The sequence below is a fragment of the Lithobates pipiens genome, unplaced genomic scaffold (assembly GCF_037356315.1).
Source record: "Lithobates pipiens isolate NorthernLeopardFrog02 unplaced genomic scaffold, aLitPip1_a1.2 Scaffold_3, whole genome shotgun sequence".
In the NCBI taxonomy this organism is placed as follows: Eukaryota; Metazoa; Chordata; class Amphibia; order Anura; family Ranidae; genus Lithobates; species Lithobates pipiens.
In genome coordinates, this window is record NW_027507790.1 from 13,629,886 (window position 1) to 13,649,667 (window position 19,782).

Consider the following 19,782-nt stretch of genomic DNA (forward strand, 5'->3'; position numbering starts at 1 on the left):
AAGGATTTGCAACCAAGTATTAAAAAGTGAAAGTTTGATGGATGATTGTTAATCTGTCCCATTGCTTTTGGGACGTTAAAAAGTGGAAGGCACATATACAAACTTGTAATTCCTACACCGTTCACCTGATTTGGATGTAAATACCCTCAAATTAAAGCTGAAAGTCTGCAGTTAAAGCACATCTTGTTTGTTTAATTTCAAATACATTGTGGTAGTGTATAGAGCCAAAAAGATTAGAATTGTGTTGATGTTCCAATATTTATGGACCTGACTGTATATTTTTACACGTAGGGGTGAAGTGTCAGAATTGGTCAGGATACGAAGTGGTTAATAAATAGTTTACTACTACTTTAAGGGAAGCCCCCTAGACGTAATTATGAAATAATATGGAGCCATAAGTATAAGTGTGGAGAAATTTCTAATCGTATTAGTATTCTTGCTAAGGGCAACAAGGAACATTCTTGCTAAAGGCAATTCTATACATACTGCAAGATGCACAAATAGCGCTTAAAGTGATTGTTATAAAAAAAATCAAAGCTTTACAAACATGTCATACTTGCCTCCACTGTGCAGTTAGTTTTGCACAGTGTGGCCCTGATCCTCGAATTCTGGGGTCCTTTGGCGGCTCTCGCAGCTCCTCCCTGCATTGTATAACCCCCTAGGAGAAGCGATCTCCCAGGGGGTTACCTTGCAGGCGTGCCCTCGAGCCCATAGACGCCGAATGTAGGACTTGGCCCCCGGGCCATTGGATTTGTTTCACAGCAGCGGGAGCCAATGGCTGCCCTGCTATCAATCTATCCAATCAAGAGCTGGGACCCTGTGCAGAGAGGGACAGCGGGTCTCCGCCGAGGGAAATACGGGGGTCAGGTAACTAAAAACGGGGGGGATGCATTAAGGTGAAAACCCCTTTAAGTGCTGCAATTGATTAGTGTTGATCAAGTGTACATGATTTTCTATTATAGCTCTAAGACAGTTTCGCATTAAATTGAAAAAGGAAATAAAAATGTATTAGTAGTGTACACTGTAAATTAGATGCAGGTCTTGTGTAGCCAATGGAGATAAGCTGTGTGAATCATAAAATGTGTACAACATAGTAAATCTGTACATACTTGTGAATTGTGTTCTACAAAACAATAATAATTCATTAACACAACAGCACAGTAGATGGCAAAAGCACAATGGATAGAATGGCTTCAAAACAGCAAATATTTTAATCCAGTTTTGTCCAACACAAAACAACTTGTGAATTCCGGAAAACCAAAAAAAATAAAAATAAAATAAAAACCACACACATGACATGGAAAGTAATACATATAAAAAATACCCATTTTGGGCTTGCTCCACTGTGGCCTTCGCAACAATATGCGAGCAAAAAACTTTCTGCAATAACAGGTGTAAAAACATATCCAAAACAGACCAATATAGCTGCCTCTACATTGCCTTGCCTGCCTCAATATGAGGGAAATGAGGAAGCCTGCAGTCTGTGCTATTAAAACATAAAAAGGAAAGTCCAAGTGTAACTAGAAAAACAAAAATAAACTGTAAGACAAAAGGTATTTCTCTTCACATTTTCCCCATGATGCGCATTCTGATCTCCTGCTTCTTGGTTACTTTCGAAGCAACAACCGGGCAAAGTCCGCATTCGACATTTTTTGGGGACCCCCTTCACCTCCAGGCAAAGACCCCAACTGTGCTTGAGGGGTGCCATTTTCTGTTTTTGTGGCTGTTGGAGCATTCTGACGGTGCAGGGAACGGGGTAAAAGGGTCACTTGGGTTCTTCCTTTTCCTCTTCTATGAACAAAAAAAAAAATGTTTTACAATATTATGGGCTGTTTCTCAAACCTTCTTCAATGTTAAACCTGTTAGGAGGGAAATATGCTAGTTGCCTGCCAATTATGCTGTCCCTCTGACTTCAGCATCTTCCAAAAATGCGTCTTAGGAAAGTCCAGAGGAGAGGCCCTACCCTGCACCTACTAGTCCTTAAATCCATCACCATGATACCCTTCGTACTTGTAAATGCCTTCCAATGGTCTGCTTTAGAGGTATCTCTAATCAAAGGGGTCATGATTTTTCTAATATTTATAAAAAAAAAAAGATACGGGTGATACCAGGGAATTGCCGTTAATACATGCAAACAGCTAGTCAAATAAATGATTTCCAGTGAGATTATCCCTTAGCATCTCCTTGCACATGCTAAACATTTTGATAATGGCATACACTTAACAACAGGGCTTTGTTGATCTTTGGGGTGGCGCCTAACACACATCTTGGCTGCAAGCTCCATGAATTTAGAGGACCTAGAAAAGCCAAAAAAAAAAAAAAAAGACTCTCTATTGAAGTGAGTGAAGTGCTCCATATGCATGCGTGGGAGGGAACACTGGCTGGCTGAAAAGATTCTGAGGAGGCGGCTTTGTGGCCTGAGAAAGGGCGCTTAAATTAGGAATTACCAAGATGATCAGCATGGGGAGGGGTTACTTTTTTCTCAGTTATTGGAAAATGTTTAATAAAAAAAAAAAAAAAAAATGTTACAGCATATAAATTTGACATTTAGTACAAATAAGGGGAGAGGTTTCTTTAAATGACTTATTATACTTACGCTCCATAGATTTGTCGTGGCATCATAGGCCTGTTAGACTGTGCAGTTTCCGGGGCTTCTGGATGTTTTCTCTTAGGAGGATTACTAATTGCCACTTGAATTGTGTGGTCCTTAATCTTGGTACCATCCAGTTTCATCACAGCCTGTGAGGCCTGTGCCTCATTTTCATATTCAACATATGCAAGTCCCTTTAAATAGAAAAGTAAAAAAATTCAGCTTTAAAAGCTTTGCAAAACTGAAAGAAACGATGCACACTCAACAAAAAAGTTAGAGGCTCCTTGTACACAAAATACTTTAGCAATTGTTCATCAATCTAAGCTTTCAAATAAAATAACCATCTTGAAAGTGCACTTTGTTAAGTTTACTGTTACAACCAGCTTAAAATAAGATCCAACCTCCTGTACCCAATGCTCAAAACTTAACAGAGACACTAAGTTACATGTTTAAATTATTACAAAAATGTAACCACTTCCTGCCTGATGGAGAGAGAGAGAGAGAGAAAGAGAGAGATTTTATGGATTACCTTTGGCTTCCCCGAGCGATTGGTCACTAGCCGGATCTGTTTGATAGTGCCATGTTGTTTGAAAACTTCTTCCACTTCTTCCTTGGTGCAGGAAAATGGTAACCCAGAAACAAACAACTTGTGTTTCTCCAAAGCGGTACTATACTTGAACACCTGAGTAAGTGAAATATGTAGTTAAATACCAAAATTATGGTGTGCCGAACGAGTGTTTATATTCTGCTAAAGGCAGGATTTTCAACATACAGGCAGTCCCCCAGTTACAAACATCAGACTTTCAAACGGAGGGAGTCAACAGGAAGTGAAAGGAAATCTACCCCTAAGAAGGGAAAGTCACTCCTGCAAGAGTCATTATGGGAAAAAGGTTTCTCCATTGATGCTTTATCACCAAGGCTGGTTTCCACAACAACCCAAAATTTTCAAAATCCAATTGTCATTGGGACAGAAAGTGAGGTGAAATCTTCTGAACAAGGACAAGGAAAGAAAAACAAACATTACAGGGCTGTTACCTCTTCCCTATGCTATCCAAAAAGCTTAAAGATTTTTTGGCTGGATCTACTTAAAAAAAAAAAAAAAAAAAAAAAAAAATGTACCTGTTCTGACTTACAAACAGATTCAACTTAACAAACCTACAGTCCCTATCTTGTTTGTAGCCCGGGACCGCCTGTATACTGTATGTCTGCATTGGAAGATGACAGATGTGGATCTGCTAACGTCAATTCAACAATAAGCTGGACCGATATTTCTCCAGGGCACAGGATCGGATGGCACTTTGGTGGCGCCAAGGAATCAATGTGCCCTGATATATGCCTTCCCTCCACTTTAGCCACTACCTCCTCTATTTCACAAAATAGAAAGCGAGGGCATTCAGCACCACACTCTGAAATGCCATTTCAGAGACTAAGACCTTGTTTATTGGTCAGCCAACGCTGTGGCCTCTTCCAGATTAGCTTCTGAAATAGAGGCATTGTAGATTTAGCTATCTTCACCATGCTCAAAACTTGTAAATCTACCTCCCACAAGATTTGTCAACATATGTGGATGGTGTGAGACTTTGGGAGTTTCTTCGGGTGTCTTTTTGGTGGGTTGTTTACTCTTTTTCCTTGGAATAACAATATTTAACACTTAGCACCATCAGGGGTCATGTGTCACCTTGTCTGTATATTTTTTTTTGTTTGTTTTTTTCCTCAACTTCTTGCTATCAATTCAATAATTCGTACATTTATTGCACACGTTGGTCCCTCTATTCGTCCCATATGCCAACTCTGAGATTTACATAGTTAGGTTAAAAGAAGCCCATCTAGTTAAAAAAAATAATAACAGCAATAATAATAATGATAATAATAATATAAATAAAAAACAATCCCATATACACAATCCTATACACAGTTGAGGGAGGGGAAAACCCCCAGCAAAGATAGAGCCAATTTGCTTCAGCAGGTGGAAAAAAAAAATTCCTTCCTGATCCCCCAAGAGACAATTGGATTTTCCCTCGATCAACTATACCTATAAAATGTTAGTATCCAGTTATATTATGTATATTTAGGAAATAATCCAGGCCTTTTTAGGGCAATCTACTGAGCTGGCCATAACCACTTCTGGGAGGGAGAATATTCCACATTTTCACAGCCCTTACTGTGAAGAAACCTTTCTGTATATGGAGATGAAATCCATTTTCCTCTAGACGTAAAGAGTATCCCCTTGTCCTCTGTGATGACCTTAAAGTGAATAACTTGACACCAAGTTCACCATATAGATCCCTTATGTATTTGTACATGTTGGTCATATCCCGCTTTAGTCTCTCTTCTCAAAAGAGAATTAATTTAGTTCATCTAATCTTTCCTTATAGCTGAGTTCCTCCATGCCTCTCATCTTAGTTACCCTTCTCTGCACTTTCTCCAGTTCCCCCATATACTTTTTGAGAACTGGTGCCCAAAACTGAACTGCATATTCCAGATGAGGTCTTACTAATGATTTGTACAGGGGCAAAACAAGATCTTTTAATCTCTGGAGTCCATACCTCTCTTAACCACTTTCAGACCGGACCATTTTGCTGGTAAATGACCAGAGGTCTTTTTACAATTTGGCACTGCGCTGCTTTAACTGGTAATTGCGCGGTCATGCAATGTTGTACCCAAACAAAATTTGCGTCCTTTTCTTCCCACAAATAGAGCTCTCTTTTTATGGTATTTGATTGCCTCTGCGATTTTTATTTTTGCGATATAAACGTAAAAAGACCGAATATTTTGAAAAAAAATGATATTTTCTACTTTTTGTTATTAGAAAAATCCAATAAACTCAATTTTAGTCATACATTTAGGCCAAAATGTATTCAGCCACATGTCTTTGGTAAAAAAAAAGTCAATAATTGTATATTTATTGGTTTGCGCAAAAAGTTGTCACATCTACAAACTAAGGTACGTTTTCTGGAATTTACGCAGCTTTTAGTTTACGACTGCCTATCTCATTTCTTGAGGTGCTAAAATGGCAGGGCAGTACAAAACCCCCCCAAATGACCCCATTTTGGAAAGTAGACACCCTAAGGAAATTGATAAGTGGCATGTTGAGCCCATTGAATATTTAATTTTTTTGCCTCAAGCGATTGAATAATGACAAAAAAATTTTTTTTTTTTTTTTTACACAAAGTTGTCACTAAATGATATATTGCTCACACATGCTATGGGCGTATGTGAAATGACACCCCAAAATAAATTCTGCTGCTTCTCCTGAGTACGGGGATACCACATATGTGGGACTTTTTGGGAGCCTAGCCGCGTACGGGGCCCCGAAAACCAAGCACCGCCTTCAGGCTTTCTAAGGGCGTTACAGTTTTGAAGGCCATAAAATGCCAAGATGGCACAAACCCCCCCCCCCCAAATGACCCCATTTTGGAAAGTAGACACCCCTAAATTTACGGGTACACTAGTGAGACTAGGTAATAAATGGCGGGTGCCCTGAAACGATAAAAAAATAACTAACCAACCAGCGTCACCTGTAACAGTTATATGGTGATCACTGGTGAAAGAGTTAACTAGGGGGAAATCAGGGGGCTTTATGCGGTAGTATATGGGGGTCCCTGGCGCTATAAAAAGCTGCAGCGAACCTAAATACCTACCTGCCTAACTAGCGTCACCTGTGACACTAATACAGCGATCAGAAAAATGATCGCTTATTAGGCTGGGTTCACACTGGAGCGATGCGGGAACGCCACGAATCCGCGGCGAGTTCCCGCATCACATGCCTCCCGGCGGCAGTTCACACTGCCCTATGCGAACTGCTGGGAGTGTCAGTGAAATGTTAATGACACCCCCAGATCAGTTCGCATATCGCAGTGCGATCTGCAAACTCGGATCGCATGGTGTGAACACCCATGCGATCCGATTCTGCTGCGGGCCAAAAAAAGGGTCCCATGCGAATTTGCGGCGGGTGCGATGCGAATTCAGCCATACTATCTGTATGGCTGAACTCGAATCGCACAGAGATCGGATGTGATTTGCACTGCAGTGCGAATCACATTCGTTCTCATAAACCGCTGCAATGTGAACCCAGCCTTAGTGACACTGGCGACGGGGGGTGATCACGGGGTTAAACCTTTATTGGGGGGGGTTAGGGGGGTACATTAGAACTAAAGGGGGCTAACCCTAACTGCCCTAACAGTTATTACAGTCACAAATAACACCAATGCAAAAAAAAAAAAAAAAAAAAAAAAAAAAAAAAAAAAAAAAAAAAAAAAAAATGACATTGGTGTCACTGTGACTGGGGGGCAGGGGTAATTGGGGGGGGGTGATCGGGGGGGTGTGAGTGTGCCTGGCATGTTCTACTGTGTAGTGTCGTGTTGGTGCAACTCACCGATCCTCTCTCCTCGGTGTCGGAACGAAAAATACCGACACGGAGGAGAGATTACATCACTTCCTCTCCTGTGTTTACATTACAGGAGAGGAAGTGATGTCACGGAGCATTTTCATTCGTCGGGAGCGATCGCGAGGGGGTGGCCATGAATGAATGGCCATCCCCTCGTCCGGGATCGCTCCCGAACGAATACCGACCGCCGCAGGCACCGGGCGGGGGCCCGATCGGGCCCCCGACCCACGGGCAGGCAAGGACGTACATGTAAGCCCTTATGCCTGCCCGTGCCATTCTGTCGACGTACATCGTCGTGCGGCGGTCGGGAAGTGGTTAATAAAAGAAAGAATTTTGCTCACTTTGGAAACTGCACCTTGGCATTGCATGTTATTCTTATGATCTACCAAAACCCCCAGATCCTTCTCCACTATGGAGTTCTCCAGTTGTACTCACGCTAGTATGTATGATGCATGCATATTCTTAGCCCCCAAGTGCATAACTTTACATTTATTAACATTAAACGTAATTTGCCACATAGATGCCCAAATAAACAGAGCATTGAGTTTGGCTTGTAAGTTGGAGACTAGGGATGCACCGAAATTTCGGCCGCCGAAACATATCGGTCGAAAATGGGGGCGGGGCCTGGGCGGGCCTCCACCCCCCCTGGTGCCGCCCATTGCAGGGGTGATTTCCTGGCTCGTCCCCAGTCCTCCGTCCTCCCTCCTCCTGCCCGACAGTGCGGTGATCTCTGTGTGTCACGGAGCTGTGCATTGAATTGCCCGGGCGGCTGCAGTAACAATGTCCCGCCTCCTGTAATCATGCCAGGCTGATTCAATGTCCCACCATTGGATCAGTGTACCGTCTGTCACAGGAGGCGGGACATAGAATAAGCCTGACATGATTACAGGAGGTGGGACATTGTTACTGCAGCCGCCCGGGCAATTCAATGCACAGCTCCGTGACACACAGAGATCACCGCTCTGATCCGGTGATCTAAAAAAATAATCATCTTGATTTTGACCCAGCTAGGTTTTTATCGCCATGTGATAGAATGGGGGAAGGGTTAAGTTATTGCTAGTAGAGGTAACGATATGATCATTCCCAATAGAAATCTGTTGGAACGGAACCAGGTAGCTTGCTTGGGGCCAGTTCACACCAGATGCAGTTTTGTGTGTTTTTTTTTTGTTGCACAAAATGCATACAGTGTTTTCCATGTATTCCAATGGCTCTAGTTCACACCATGCACTCAGTTTCCGCACCAGAAACGGACTGCATGGTGTGAACTAAAGCCATTGGAATACATGGAAAACACTGTGCATGTATTTTTATCAGGCAGGCTGTATCTGAGGGGAACTGGTGAGGCTGCTTTGCTCTCCTGTAGCACGTCTGCAGTCTCTGGCCATCTCCTGTAGCACGTCTGCAGTCTCTGGCCATCTCCTGTAGCACGTCTGCAGTCTCTGGCCATCTTCTGTAGCACGTCTGCAGTCTCTGGCCATCTCCTGTAGCACGTCTGCAGTCTCTGGCCATCTCCTGTAGCACGTCTGCAGTCTCTGGCCATCTCCTGTAGCACGTCTGCAGTCTCTGGCCATCTCCTGTAGCACGTCTGCAGTCTCTGGCCATCTCCTGTAGCACGTCTGCAGTCTCTGGCCATCTCCTGTAGCACGTCTGCAGTCTCTGGCCATCTCCTGTAGCACGTCTGCAGTCTCTGGTCATCTCCTGTAGCACGTCTGCAGTCTCTGGCCATCTCCTGTAGCACGTCTGCAGTCTCTGGCCATCTCCTGTACCATGCCTGCAGTCTCTGACCATCTCCTGTACCATGCCTGCAGTCTCTGACCATCTCCTGTACCATGCCTGCAGTCTCTGACCATCTCCCCAGTCTCTGACCATCTGCTGTATGAAAATATTTTTTAAAAACAGTCATTTTCGGTATCGGTGCTGTTTCGGTATCGGTTTTCGGCCTAGTGCATTTTTCATTTTCTGTATCTGTTTCGGCACCAAAAAACCCATTCGGTGCACCCCTATTGGAGACATCCTGTAAGAACGTTATTCCACTGCATAAATCAGGGTCATCTGCAAAGGCTGAAAGTGAACTTTTAAACTACCATATTTATCCTTGTATAACACGCACCTTCAATTTAAGAGGGACGTTTCAGGAAAAAAACTTTTTAAATAAAGCACTTTGAAGCAAAATAATGGTCAGTGCCCATCAATGCAGCCCGATCTGTGCCCATCTGCAGCTTCAATGCAGCCCGATCTGTGCCCATATGCAGCCCATCTCCCATCAATGCAGCTGTCTGAATAATTGCCCATCTGCAGCCTCACCATCTTTCATCAATGCAGTGCAGGAAATCGCTGGAGCTGCCCTCTCCCGTTTACTCGGCTCTCAGTCGGCAGTCACATACACAGTCCCGCCTCCGCCATCTGCATTGGACCAGCTCCTGTGATAGATAGAACATAACACGCACCTGTGATTTGCTCCCCTATTTTCAGGGGCAAAAAGTGCGTGTTATATGCCGATAAATATGGTACTTGCCGACCAGCCACCATAGTTGTAATGCGGCAGGTTGGCACAGCTGCCAGAATAGCAGTCATTGTACGTCAGCCGCTTTAAGAAGCTATAGGGGGGCACACGCACCCACGGTGTGATGTTGGAGCCGATGCACACGGCCACCCGCAATTGCTCCACAGAGAGCCAGAACAGGGATCTGTGTATATAAACAGATTCCCGTTCTGACAGGGGAGTAGAGAGAGATCTGCTGTTCCTAATGATCAGGAACAGTGATCTGTCTCCTCCTCCAGTCAGTACACCCCCCCCCCCCCCCAACAGTTAGAAACACCTCCTTAGGGAACATTTAACCCCTTGATCGCCCCTAGTGTTAACCCCTTCCCAGCCAGTGACATTTAGACAGTAATTAGTGGCTATTTTTAGCTCCGAACGCTGTAAAAATGTCACTGGTCCCAAAAAAGCTTCCGATCTGTCTGCCGCAATGTAGCAGTCCCGCTAAAAATCACAGATCACAGCCATTAAGTACTAGTAAAATAAATAAAAATGCCATAAATATATCCTCTTTTTTAGATGCCATAACTTTTGCACAAACCAATATACGTTATTGCGATTTTTTTTTACCAAAAATATATAGACTACATATTGGCCTAAAATGATGAAGAAATGTTTTTTTCGATATTATAGCAAAAAGTAAAAAAAAAAAAAAAAAAAGCCCCCCCCCCCAAATTGTTGGTCTTGTTTATAGTGCAAAAAATAAAAACTGCAGAGGTGATCAAATCCCACCAAAAGAAAAGCTCTATTTGAGGAGAAAAGGCATACATTTTGTTTGTGTATGTCGCACGACCATGCAATTGTCAGTTAAAGAGACGCAGTGCCGTATCTCAAATAACGGCCTGGTCAAGAAGTGTATAACTTCTTCCTGTAAGTGGTTAATCCCAGACCCTACATAATTTATAAAAAGATATTAAAAAATAAAAGGTCCCAACACTGAACCTTGGGCTACATCACTGATAACCTTAGACCATTCAGAATCATTAAAGAGGAAGTAAACCCTGATGGGTTTACTTCCTCTTTTTTTCCCTGCAAAGGTAAAGCATAATGGACTAATATGCATCGCATAGTAGCTCATTATGTGTCACTTACCTGACACAGGAGCCAGCGAAGTCGCCGCTGATCCCTGTAGTCCGCCGCATCCATGTTGCTGGTGGCGTCTCGCAGCTCCGACGAATCACAGCGGCGAAGCCGCGATGACGTCACTCCCGCGCATGCGCACGGGAGTCGCGTCTCGCAGCTCCACCGCTGCCACTCGGCGAAGCCGCGATGACGTCACTCCCGCGCATGCGCACGGGAGTCGACAAATTAGGCAAATCCATTCATGGATTTGCCGCATTTAGTGCGCCGCTGTCTACGGCGCATGCGCCGTAGACAGCGGTGCCCATTTTCGGGCAAATATCTCCTAAACCATATAGGTTTAGGAGATATTGCTTGGACCTACAGGTAAGCCTTAATCTAGGCTTACCTGTAGGTCCAAGTTGTTTGGAAGGGTTTACTTCCTCTTTAACCACTACTCTCTGAATTCTGTCATTTAGACAGTTTCCTATCCATTTACAAACTGATCTCTCCAAGCCTGTAGACTTTACCTTACACATTAGCCATGTGTAGGGAACTGTGTCAAACGCAATCCAAGCGTTTTGTCCACAGCCACCCCTCTGTCTAAGGTTTTACTTACCTCTTCATAAAAATAAATCAGATTTGTTAGACAACTTCTGTCTTTCATGAACCCATGCTGTCTGTTACTTAAAGCGGGGTTCCACTCTAAAGTGGAACTTCCGCTGATCAGAACCCTCCCCCCCGGTGTCACAACTGGCACCTTTCAGGGGGGAGGGGGGTGCAGATACCTGTCAAAGACAGGTATTTACACCCACTCCCGTGGGAGTCTATGCCTCTTCCTGTCCCTGCGTGCTGTCTGCTGGGACACACACGGGTCCCAGAGACAGCGCGGACAATTCCTATTGCGCTGCGCGACTCGCGCATGTGCAGTAGGGAACCAGGAAGTGAAGCCGCTTCGCTTCACTTCTTGATTCCCTCACCTAGAATGGTGGCAGCAGCAGCCGATCGATCGGCCTCAGCTGCCGGTATTGCTGGACCCCGGGACAGGTAAGTGTCCATTTATTAAAAGTCAGCAGCTGCAGTATTTGTAGCTGCTGGCTTTTAATATTTTTTTCCACAGTGCAGTCCCGCTTTAAAATATTTTTTTCCCCAGCAAGAACTAATCTATGTGGTCTTTTATTAAACTTTTCAGTATCTTCCCAACTATAGAAGTTAAACTAACAGTTCTATAGTTACTTGGTAAACACTTTGATCCCTTTTTAAACATAGGCACCACATTGGTACCATTCCAGTCATTAACGAGTCCCTAAAAATTAGAAACAACGGCTTTGTCAATGTTACAAAACTCTCCATTTGAACCTTTCGGACATTTCTGTAACATTATACAACAAGTTGACTGCTTGTGGCCACTACTTTGGCTACTGAGGTCTCCCCAGCATTATCTTTTAAGGAGCCCTATTTAATGCTAGAAAAAGGCAAGGCTGTTTTGAGATCAAGGGCCTCCTTTTTTTCCTTTTCCTCTTAATGAGGATATTGTGCTACCTTTGTGTCCAGCGCCAGTTAATACCCCAAATTAATTTAAATTGTTTGGATTACTTGAGGGCTGTCAGGATTTTTCTTTTGGTCACTGCTTCTTCCAGTTTCACAATTTTAGTGGATTTGACAGGTTTAGTTTCCTGTGAGATAAAGTGCCTCTTTTGCTTATAAAGATCTGTTTGGCTAGAGCAGCAAGTACCTCTTGGGCTTTTTTTCCCCCATCAGGCCTCTGTGACTCAGATCTGTAAGGCTGCATCTGCCCCCTGATGACAGTTTCGTTTAAAAGGTTCTGCAAACTGCAGTTTAATGCCTTTATTTTTCCCTTGTTTTTGTTCATCTTCTAGGCTGGTCCACTTGTGGTGTTTGTGTGTACCCACTACTCTGTTTGGACTGCTTTTGGACATCCCTATCAAGCAGTGCCCCTCAATAGACAATAAAACATGATTTTTTACTAGGTACTTACTGTAAAATAACTTTAATAAGTAATTTAAAAAGCAAAGCTCCCTCAACTTATTTGCCATCTCTCCCCTTTGGACTGCTTGCACCTACTGGCAAGGTCTGAGTTGAGAAGAATTATAGTTTTAAAAATGGGCATACTTTCCATTTTTCTTAACGCTAACGAAAAAGGATTTCCTGGCAAGTACAAAAATCCTATTTTTCTTGATTTTTCATTGATAAATATAACAGCAATAAAGGACTGGAGAGATATTCACAAACCGTGCCCATAAGGGGCAGAAAACATACACTAAAAATACGTAAAGCCCTATCCCAAAGTGGTGAATCACTTCCCCACCTGCAAAACTTTTCAGGCAAAGCTGGCATCCACCATAATGTAGCCAAATCCACCTTTTAATCTCATTAAATGTAGAGTGGCCTTAGAATCATGTATAAAGTTTCAACAGATCAAGTACACATCACATACTAACCTTAAAGTCTGGCATCTTGTTCTTGTCCACACAGGGAGAGACAAACATCGGCCTTCCATTCATCTCCTGCCGATCCATTTTCAGTGCATCCAGAGCACTTTTTTCATCTGTAAACTCAACATAACAATATCCACGGAAGGTTCCTTTGTTGTTATAGATAACTCTGACATCAGTGATCTCCCCACAACCAGAAAAGACATTCTTAAGCTGCTGTTCCGGATTAGACATATTAAAGGACAGATTGCTGACAAACACAGTTATATTGTCCTTGTTTGTATCATGCAGAATCTTTGGAGGCTCCTTTGTAGTAGAGGGCTTGGGCTTGGCTGAAGTTTGAGCCCTAGAGGTGGTACTCCGGCCAAACAGTCCAATTTCAGTCTCCATCTCATCGTTTTCGTCATCTTCCAGCTTATCTTCTCCTTTGTGTTTCTTGCTGGGCTTCTCTGCTGCAAAGTACAAACGGAAAATATATCCACACGATTTACTAAATCAAGGAAATTCGCCACCATACTGTTGATCCCGTTTTTATTGTTCAGTTCAAACAATAAATCAAAATAGTGTAGCTTTCTGCATCTTTAATGTAAAGTCAAGTTATTTGCTGGCTGAGATAGAATATCTCAAACTCCTATTAGCATTCTAGAGGATTCCAGGTTGAGAACCTTACTCTGCCACCAGCTATGATGGACAGGCTTATTAAACCATTAGTTAAGCACCGGAGGTTGTATAGGAAAAAAAAAACAGCCAAATCAGAGCACACCAGAATTTAGGGGCTCAGAAGCTTTTAATGTCTGTTCCCAGATAATTACCGGGCAGCGAAAAATAGCTTGGTTGTATTGGCTATGCCCTTAGCCAAACGGCAGTGATAGTTTTAGGGGATTTGTACAAATTCATCAGGCGGAAGCGCCCTTTTCCACAAACCAAAGGCAAAAAAGTTAAGCTTGTTAATGGGAAACCAGTGCATCTGTATGTCTTGAACCATGGTTAACATAGTTATATACAGGCATGATGATTGCAACATAATTTTTGACTTAAAAAATAGATATGAATCCTCCTTGAAAGAAAATTATAATATACTGTATATCGACTAGTAGAGCTGTAATTTGGTAATGTAAGAGTAAATGATTACGACTGCAGAACCTGATTGCATAGTAATAATTGTGTCAGTAACAAGATGGTGCTTATTCATTTAACAAGAAGTGGCTACTTATCCAGGATCTACAAGGATAAAACTCACCGGCCTCCTCCCCCCATTCTTCATCCTCTTCATCCTCCTCTTCTGCTTTGCGTTTATCTCCTGGTTTTGCCTTTTTCACCTTCTTCGCTTTTTTCTCCGCTCGTGACTTTTTCCTATGTTCTGCTTTCTCCTCTTCTTGCCTGGCTAGTATTGCTTCCTTCTTGGCAGCCTGTGGAGTAATAGAAAGGAGACCTCATTTAGTTAAAATTGAAAAAAAATATATAAAAATCATTGGTACACTACAGTAAATTATAAAGTAAACATAGCGACATCTTCCAGAACGACCTGACCTTTGCACGCTGCTCACTAACGCGTGAAAGTCTCATTTCTGTTTTCTGAACAGCTGTATCCCAGTCCTCCAATGTCCCTGCAATGGTGGATGAAAAACAAACTTTGGATGTTTGACAATAAACGAGGAGCATAAAATCTTTACTGCTATTTGCCACAGAAGCACAACCCACCTTCTATTCTTTCCAGAGTAAGAAGAACCTCACACACATGTTCAGGGTAGTCTGAAGTGCACATGACCGCCCTATGCAAGGCTTTCCTGCAGTGCTGAATATCTCCATGAGCTCTGTAAAAACAGCTAGTTTATAAAGAATTCCAATATGCAGTGTGTTCTAGATACTAAAGAGAGAAAGCTTGCACATGCAGGAACTAGAACATTTTTGAAAAAAAAAAGTATTTTTGAAAAGTAGTAAAATGATAGAAGTAATGATACCCGATAATTACAACTACTATGAAAATTTCATCTCCTAATGCAAAGAAAAATACAACCTTTTTGAATAACCATCCTTTAAGCCTACCCCAACAGCCTCCTCCCCCACAGTTATATACTTACCCGTTTATGCTCGTGAAAGATCCATATCGCATGGCCCTCAGTGGCAGCACTGCACAGCCACTGCAAAATCTCCCATCAATCTTTGCATGCACAGAAAAATGCCATTTTTTTTCTGGTCCTTTTTCCCTTCCCCTGCAGCCATTCTCACATAAGCAAGAATGATAAGTCCCTGCTTCTGCAGCCTCCTGGGATCTCAACATAACATAACCCAGAAGACTGCAATAGTAGGACAGATTGGGGCCTGAGGGCGGAGCTTAAGTGGGTCATTAAATATCAAACCAGGTATCTCCAAGAAGCTAATCCTTTGCTTACCTTTCTAGGTTGTAGTACTCTAACCACATATTGGCGAATTTTGAATTTCCTTTGGTCATGATGTTATCCCACAGCTCTCTGGCTTTTTGCATGTTGTTGCAGTGTCCAGCCTTAATAGAGTAGCAGAGAGAAAAACTGTTTTAAATATAGAATTTAAAAGCCAGAAAGACTAAGTCTTAACTTAAAGCAGAGTTCCACCCAAAAATTGAACTCTCGCTTGCATGCTTCCTCCCCCCTCCAGTGCCACATCTTTAAAAAGGGGAGGAGGGGAATACAGGGGTGGATGTTTTTTGGACAGTTCCCCTTCCCAGTTTTCAAAAACCGGCTGCGGCTCGATCTCACGGTAGTTTGGCCCCCCCTCATCCTTCCCCCACCCGGGCCAATTAGAAAGCGCAGCACGCCTTGCGCATGCACAGTAGGAAACTCGCAGTGAAGCCAAAAGACTTCACTACTGGGTTCCCTTACTAGGAATGGAGGCGGCAGCCAGGAGTCGATCCAAAGATAGGCTTGGGTGCCAACATAGTGGGCTCCCTGGACAGGTAAGTGCCCTAATATTAAAAGTCAGCTGCTACAGTATTTGTAAGCTTAGCAGTTTTACTCAAGAATTTGTCTTATAAAAGCATGTATTCCATGAAAACGGCGATACCCAACATGCGTGGTTTGAACTGCATTTACAAATGTGGGCGGGACTTATGTGTGTGTTTGCTTCTGAGCGTGAGCTATCTGGGACAGGGGCATTTTAAATTTTTTTATTTTAATTCTTTTTTATCATCACTTTTATTCCTATTACAAGGAATGTAAAACATCCCTTGTAATAGGAATAGTTTGTGACAGGTCCTCTTTATGGAGATAGCTAGTCAAAAGCCTCCAAAATCAACCGGATACCATCGTCCCAATAAGTATATAAGGAAAAAAACTGGGCATATAGCTCAGAACAACCAAAAGGAAAAAACCTCAGAGAGATGAGTTTCCTATTGGTTCAGTGGGAACAGGGACTATTGCGGTATCATAAATTAATGTGAAACAATCATTAAAACACGATTACATTTTATTATAATTTGATCCATATAAAAGATAATACAAAGACATTGCTGTAGCAGAACCACATTATTAAATCCAATCACAGGACCCAATTGGTTCAAATTCTAAACAATTGGATATTTTACGGAGATACAGAGATGACGCATAAGTCCGACCGGTTTCGCGGTACTAAGAACACCGCTTCCTCAGGGAACGTCACTTTTATAAATCCCTGGAGCTCCCAACCCACAGCAAACGAGCGACCTATTTCGAGACACCCTCAAAACAGGGTGCCCCCCCTAAAGGCGGACACGGGGGGCAAAGTGGAGAGACTCTAATCAACGCATAAAAGGACCCCAATCTGTTAGATAGTTAAATCAAATGCTTCTAAGGTGTCACAAGGTTTTCTATAAGGGATATCCACAATTTCAATTACAGATTTTTCCTGTAGCTCAAAGGTCCTATGCATTGCTCGTCTCCACACAGGCAGCGCTCAGGACCTTTGAGCTACAGGAAAAATCTGTAATTGAAATTGTCCCCTCCCGTCACCTGTAAGAACAATCAAGCAGCAGAACCAACGCTATGATCATTCTTATGGTGCACAGAATCGCCCGCTAAAAAAAACAAGGATATCTGAATGATGCCTGTGGCTGCAGGCATCAGTTAGATATTCCCACTGAAAGTCAAAGATGTCATATGACGTCTTTCGGTGGGAAGTGGTTAACACAGCAAATAGTAAAGAGACCGAGAGAAAATCATAAAAAAGCAAGGCTATATAAATATTCTTATGCAAGATTTCATATTTACTATAGTCCATATTGAATACAAATCCACTCTATTCCATATAAACACTGGAAAGCAAAAAAATAAAAAATAAAACACACACACACACACACACAAAAAAAGGACAACAAGACAAAAACACAATGACACACACAGTGTTGGACTTTCACATACATTTATCTTCTATCCCAAAAGGTTTGTGATCACAAGATGGAGAAACACTAAAGCTAAACATCAGGAAAAAAGTTACTGTACAGTGGTGTGAAAAAGTGTTTGCCCCCTTCCTCATTTCCTGTTCCTTTGCATGTTTGTCACACTTAAGTGTTTCGGAACATCAAACCAATTTAAACAATAGTCAAGGACAACACAAGTAAACACAAAATGCAATTTGTAAATGAAGGTGTTTATTATTAAAGGTGAAAAAAAATCCAAACCATCATGGCCCTGTGTGAAAAAGTGATTGCCCCCCTTGTTAAAACATACTATAACTGTGGTTGTCCACACCTGAGTTCAATTTCTCTAGCCACACCCAGGCCTAATTATTGCCACACCTGTTCACAATCAAGGCATCACTTAAATAGGAGCTGCTTGACACAGTAAGGTCCACCAGAAGATCCTTAAAAGCTACACATCATGCCGAGACCCAAAGAAATTCAGGAACAATTGAGAAAGAAAGTAATTGAGATCTATCAGTCTGGAAAGGGTTATAAAGCCATTTCCAAAGCTTTGGGAATCCAGCGAACCACAGTGAGAGCCATTATCCACAAATGGTGAAGACATGGAACAGTGGTGAACCTTCCCAGGAGTGGCCGGCCGCCCAAAATTACCCCAAGAGCGCAGCGACGACTCATCCAAGAGGTCACAAAAGACCCCACAACAACGTCCAAGGAACTGCAGGCCTCACTTGCCTCAGTTAAGGTCAGCGTTCATGCCTCCACCATCAGGAAAAGACTGGGCAAAGATGGCCTGCATGGCAGAGTTCCAAGGAGAAAATCACTGCTGAGCAAAAAGAACATCAAAGCTCGTCTCAATTTCTCCACAACACATCTTGATGATCCCCAAGACTTTTGGGACAACATTCTGTGGACCGATGAGACAAAAGTGGAACTCTTTGGAAGGTGTGTGTCCAAGTATATCTGGCGTAGAAGGAACACTGCATTTCATAAAAAGAACATTATACCAACAGTAAAATATGGTGGTGGTAGTGTGATGGTCTGGGGCTGTTTTGCTGCTTCAGGACCTGGAAGACTTGCCGTGATAAAAGGAACTATGAATTCTGCTGTCTACCAAGAGATCCTGAAGGAGAATGTCCGACCATCTGTTCGTGTACTCAAGCTGAAACGAACTTGGGTTCTGCAGCAGGACAATGATCCTAAACACACCAGCAAGTCCACCACCGAATGGCTGAAGAAAAACAAAATGAAGACTTTGGAGTGGCCTAGCCAAAGTCCTGACCTGAATCCTATTGAGATGTTGTGGTATGACCTTAAAAAGGCCGTTCATGCTCGAAAACCCTCTAATGTAACTGAATTAGGACAATTCTGCAAAGATGAGTGGGCCAAAATTCCTTCAGGACGCTGTAAAAGCCTCATTGCACGTTATCGCAAACGCTTGGTTGCAGTTGTTGCTGCTAAGGGTGGCCCAACCAGTTATTAGGTTTAGGGGGCAATCACTTTTTCACACAGGGCCATGATGGTTTGGATTTTTTTTCACCTTTAATAATAAACGCCTTCATTTACAAATTGCATTTTGTGTTTACTTGTGTTGTCCTTGACTATTGTTTAAATTGGTTTGATGTTCCGAAACACTTAAGTGTGACAAACATGCAAAGGAACAGGAAATGAGGAAGGGGGCATCGGTCCACAGAATGTTGTCCCAAAAGTCTTGGGGATCATCAAGATGTGTTGTGGAGAAATTGAGACGAGCTTTGATGTTCTTTTTGCTCAGCAGTGATTTTCTCCTTGGAACTCTTCCATGCAGGCCATCTTTGCCCAGTCTTTTCCTGATGGTGGAGGCATGAACGCTGACCTTAACTGAGGCAAGTGAGGCCTGCAGTTCCTTGGACGTTGTTGTGGGGTCTTTTGTGACCTCTTGGATGAGTCGTCGCTGCGCTCTTGGGGTAATTTTGGGCGGCCGGCCACTCCTGGGAAGGTTCACCACTGTTCCATGTCTTCGCCATTTGTGGATAATGGCTCTCACTGTGGTTCGCTGGATTCCCAAAGCTTTGGAAATGGCTTTATAACCCTTTCCAGACTGATAGATCTCAATTACTTTCTTTCTCAATTGTTCCTGAATTTCTTTGGGTCTCGGCATGATGTGTAGCTTTTAAGCATCTTCTGGTGGACCTTACTGTGTCAAGCAGCTCCTATTTAAGTGATGCCTTGATTGTGAACAGGTGTGGCAATAATTAGGCCTGGGTGTGGCTAGAGAAATTGAACTCAGGTGTGGACAACCACAGTTATAGTATGTTTTAACAAGGGGGGCAATCACTTTTTCACACAGGGCCATGATGGTTTGGATTTTTTTTCACCTTTAATAATAAACACCTTCATTTA

The 19,782-nt window shown here is 42.8% G+C and overlaps 1 protein-coding gene across 1 annotated transcript in view; it reads right to left on the reverse strand.

Annotated features, from left to right (window-relative positions):
• Positions 1-1,192: 1,192 nt before the first annotated feature.
• SART3 (spliceosome associated factor 3, U4/U6 recycling protein) overlaps positions 1,193-19,782 on the reverse strand; it is a 40,896-nt gene continuing 22,306 nt past the window's right edge. Inside the window, exons 12-19 of the mRNA XM_077461285.1 lie at positions 15,425-15,534; positions 14,733-14,845; positions 14,562-14,638; positions 14,272-14,440; positions 13,038-13,483; positions 3,120-3,272; positions 2,597-2,784; positions 1,193-1,791 (exon numbers count right to left, since the gene is read on the reverse strand). Coding sequence (XP_077317411.1) covers positions 1,608-1,791; positions 2,597-2,784; positions 3,120-3,272; positions 13,038-13,483; positions 14,272-14,440; positions 14,562-14,638; positions 14,733-14,845; positions 15,425-15,534 — 1,440 coding nt within the window. The 3' untranslated portion in view covers positions 1,193-1,607. The remainder of the gene's footprint in view (positions 1,792-2,596; positions 2,785-3,119; positions 3,273-13,037; positions 13,484-14,271; positions 14,441-14,561; positions 14,639-14,732; positions 14,846-15,424; positions 15,535-19,782) is intronic.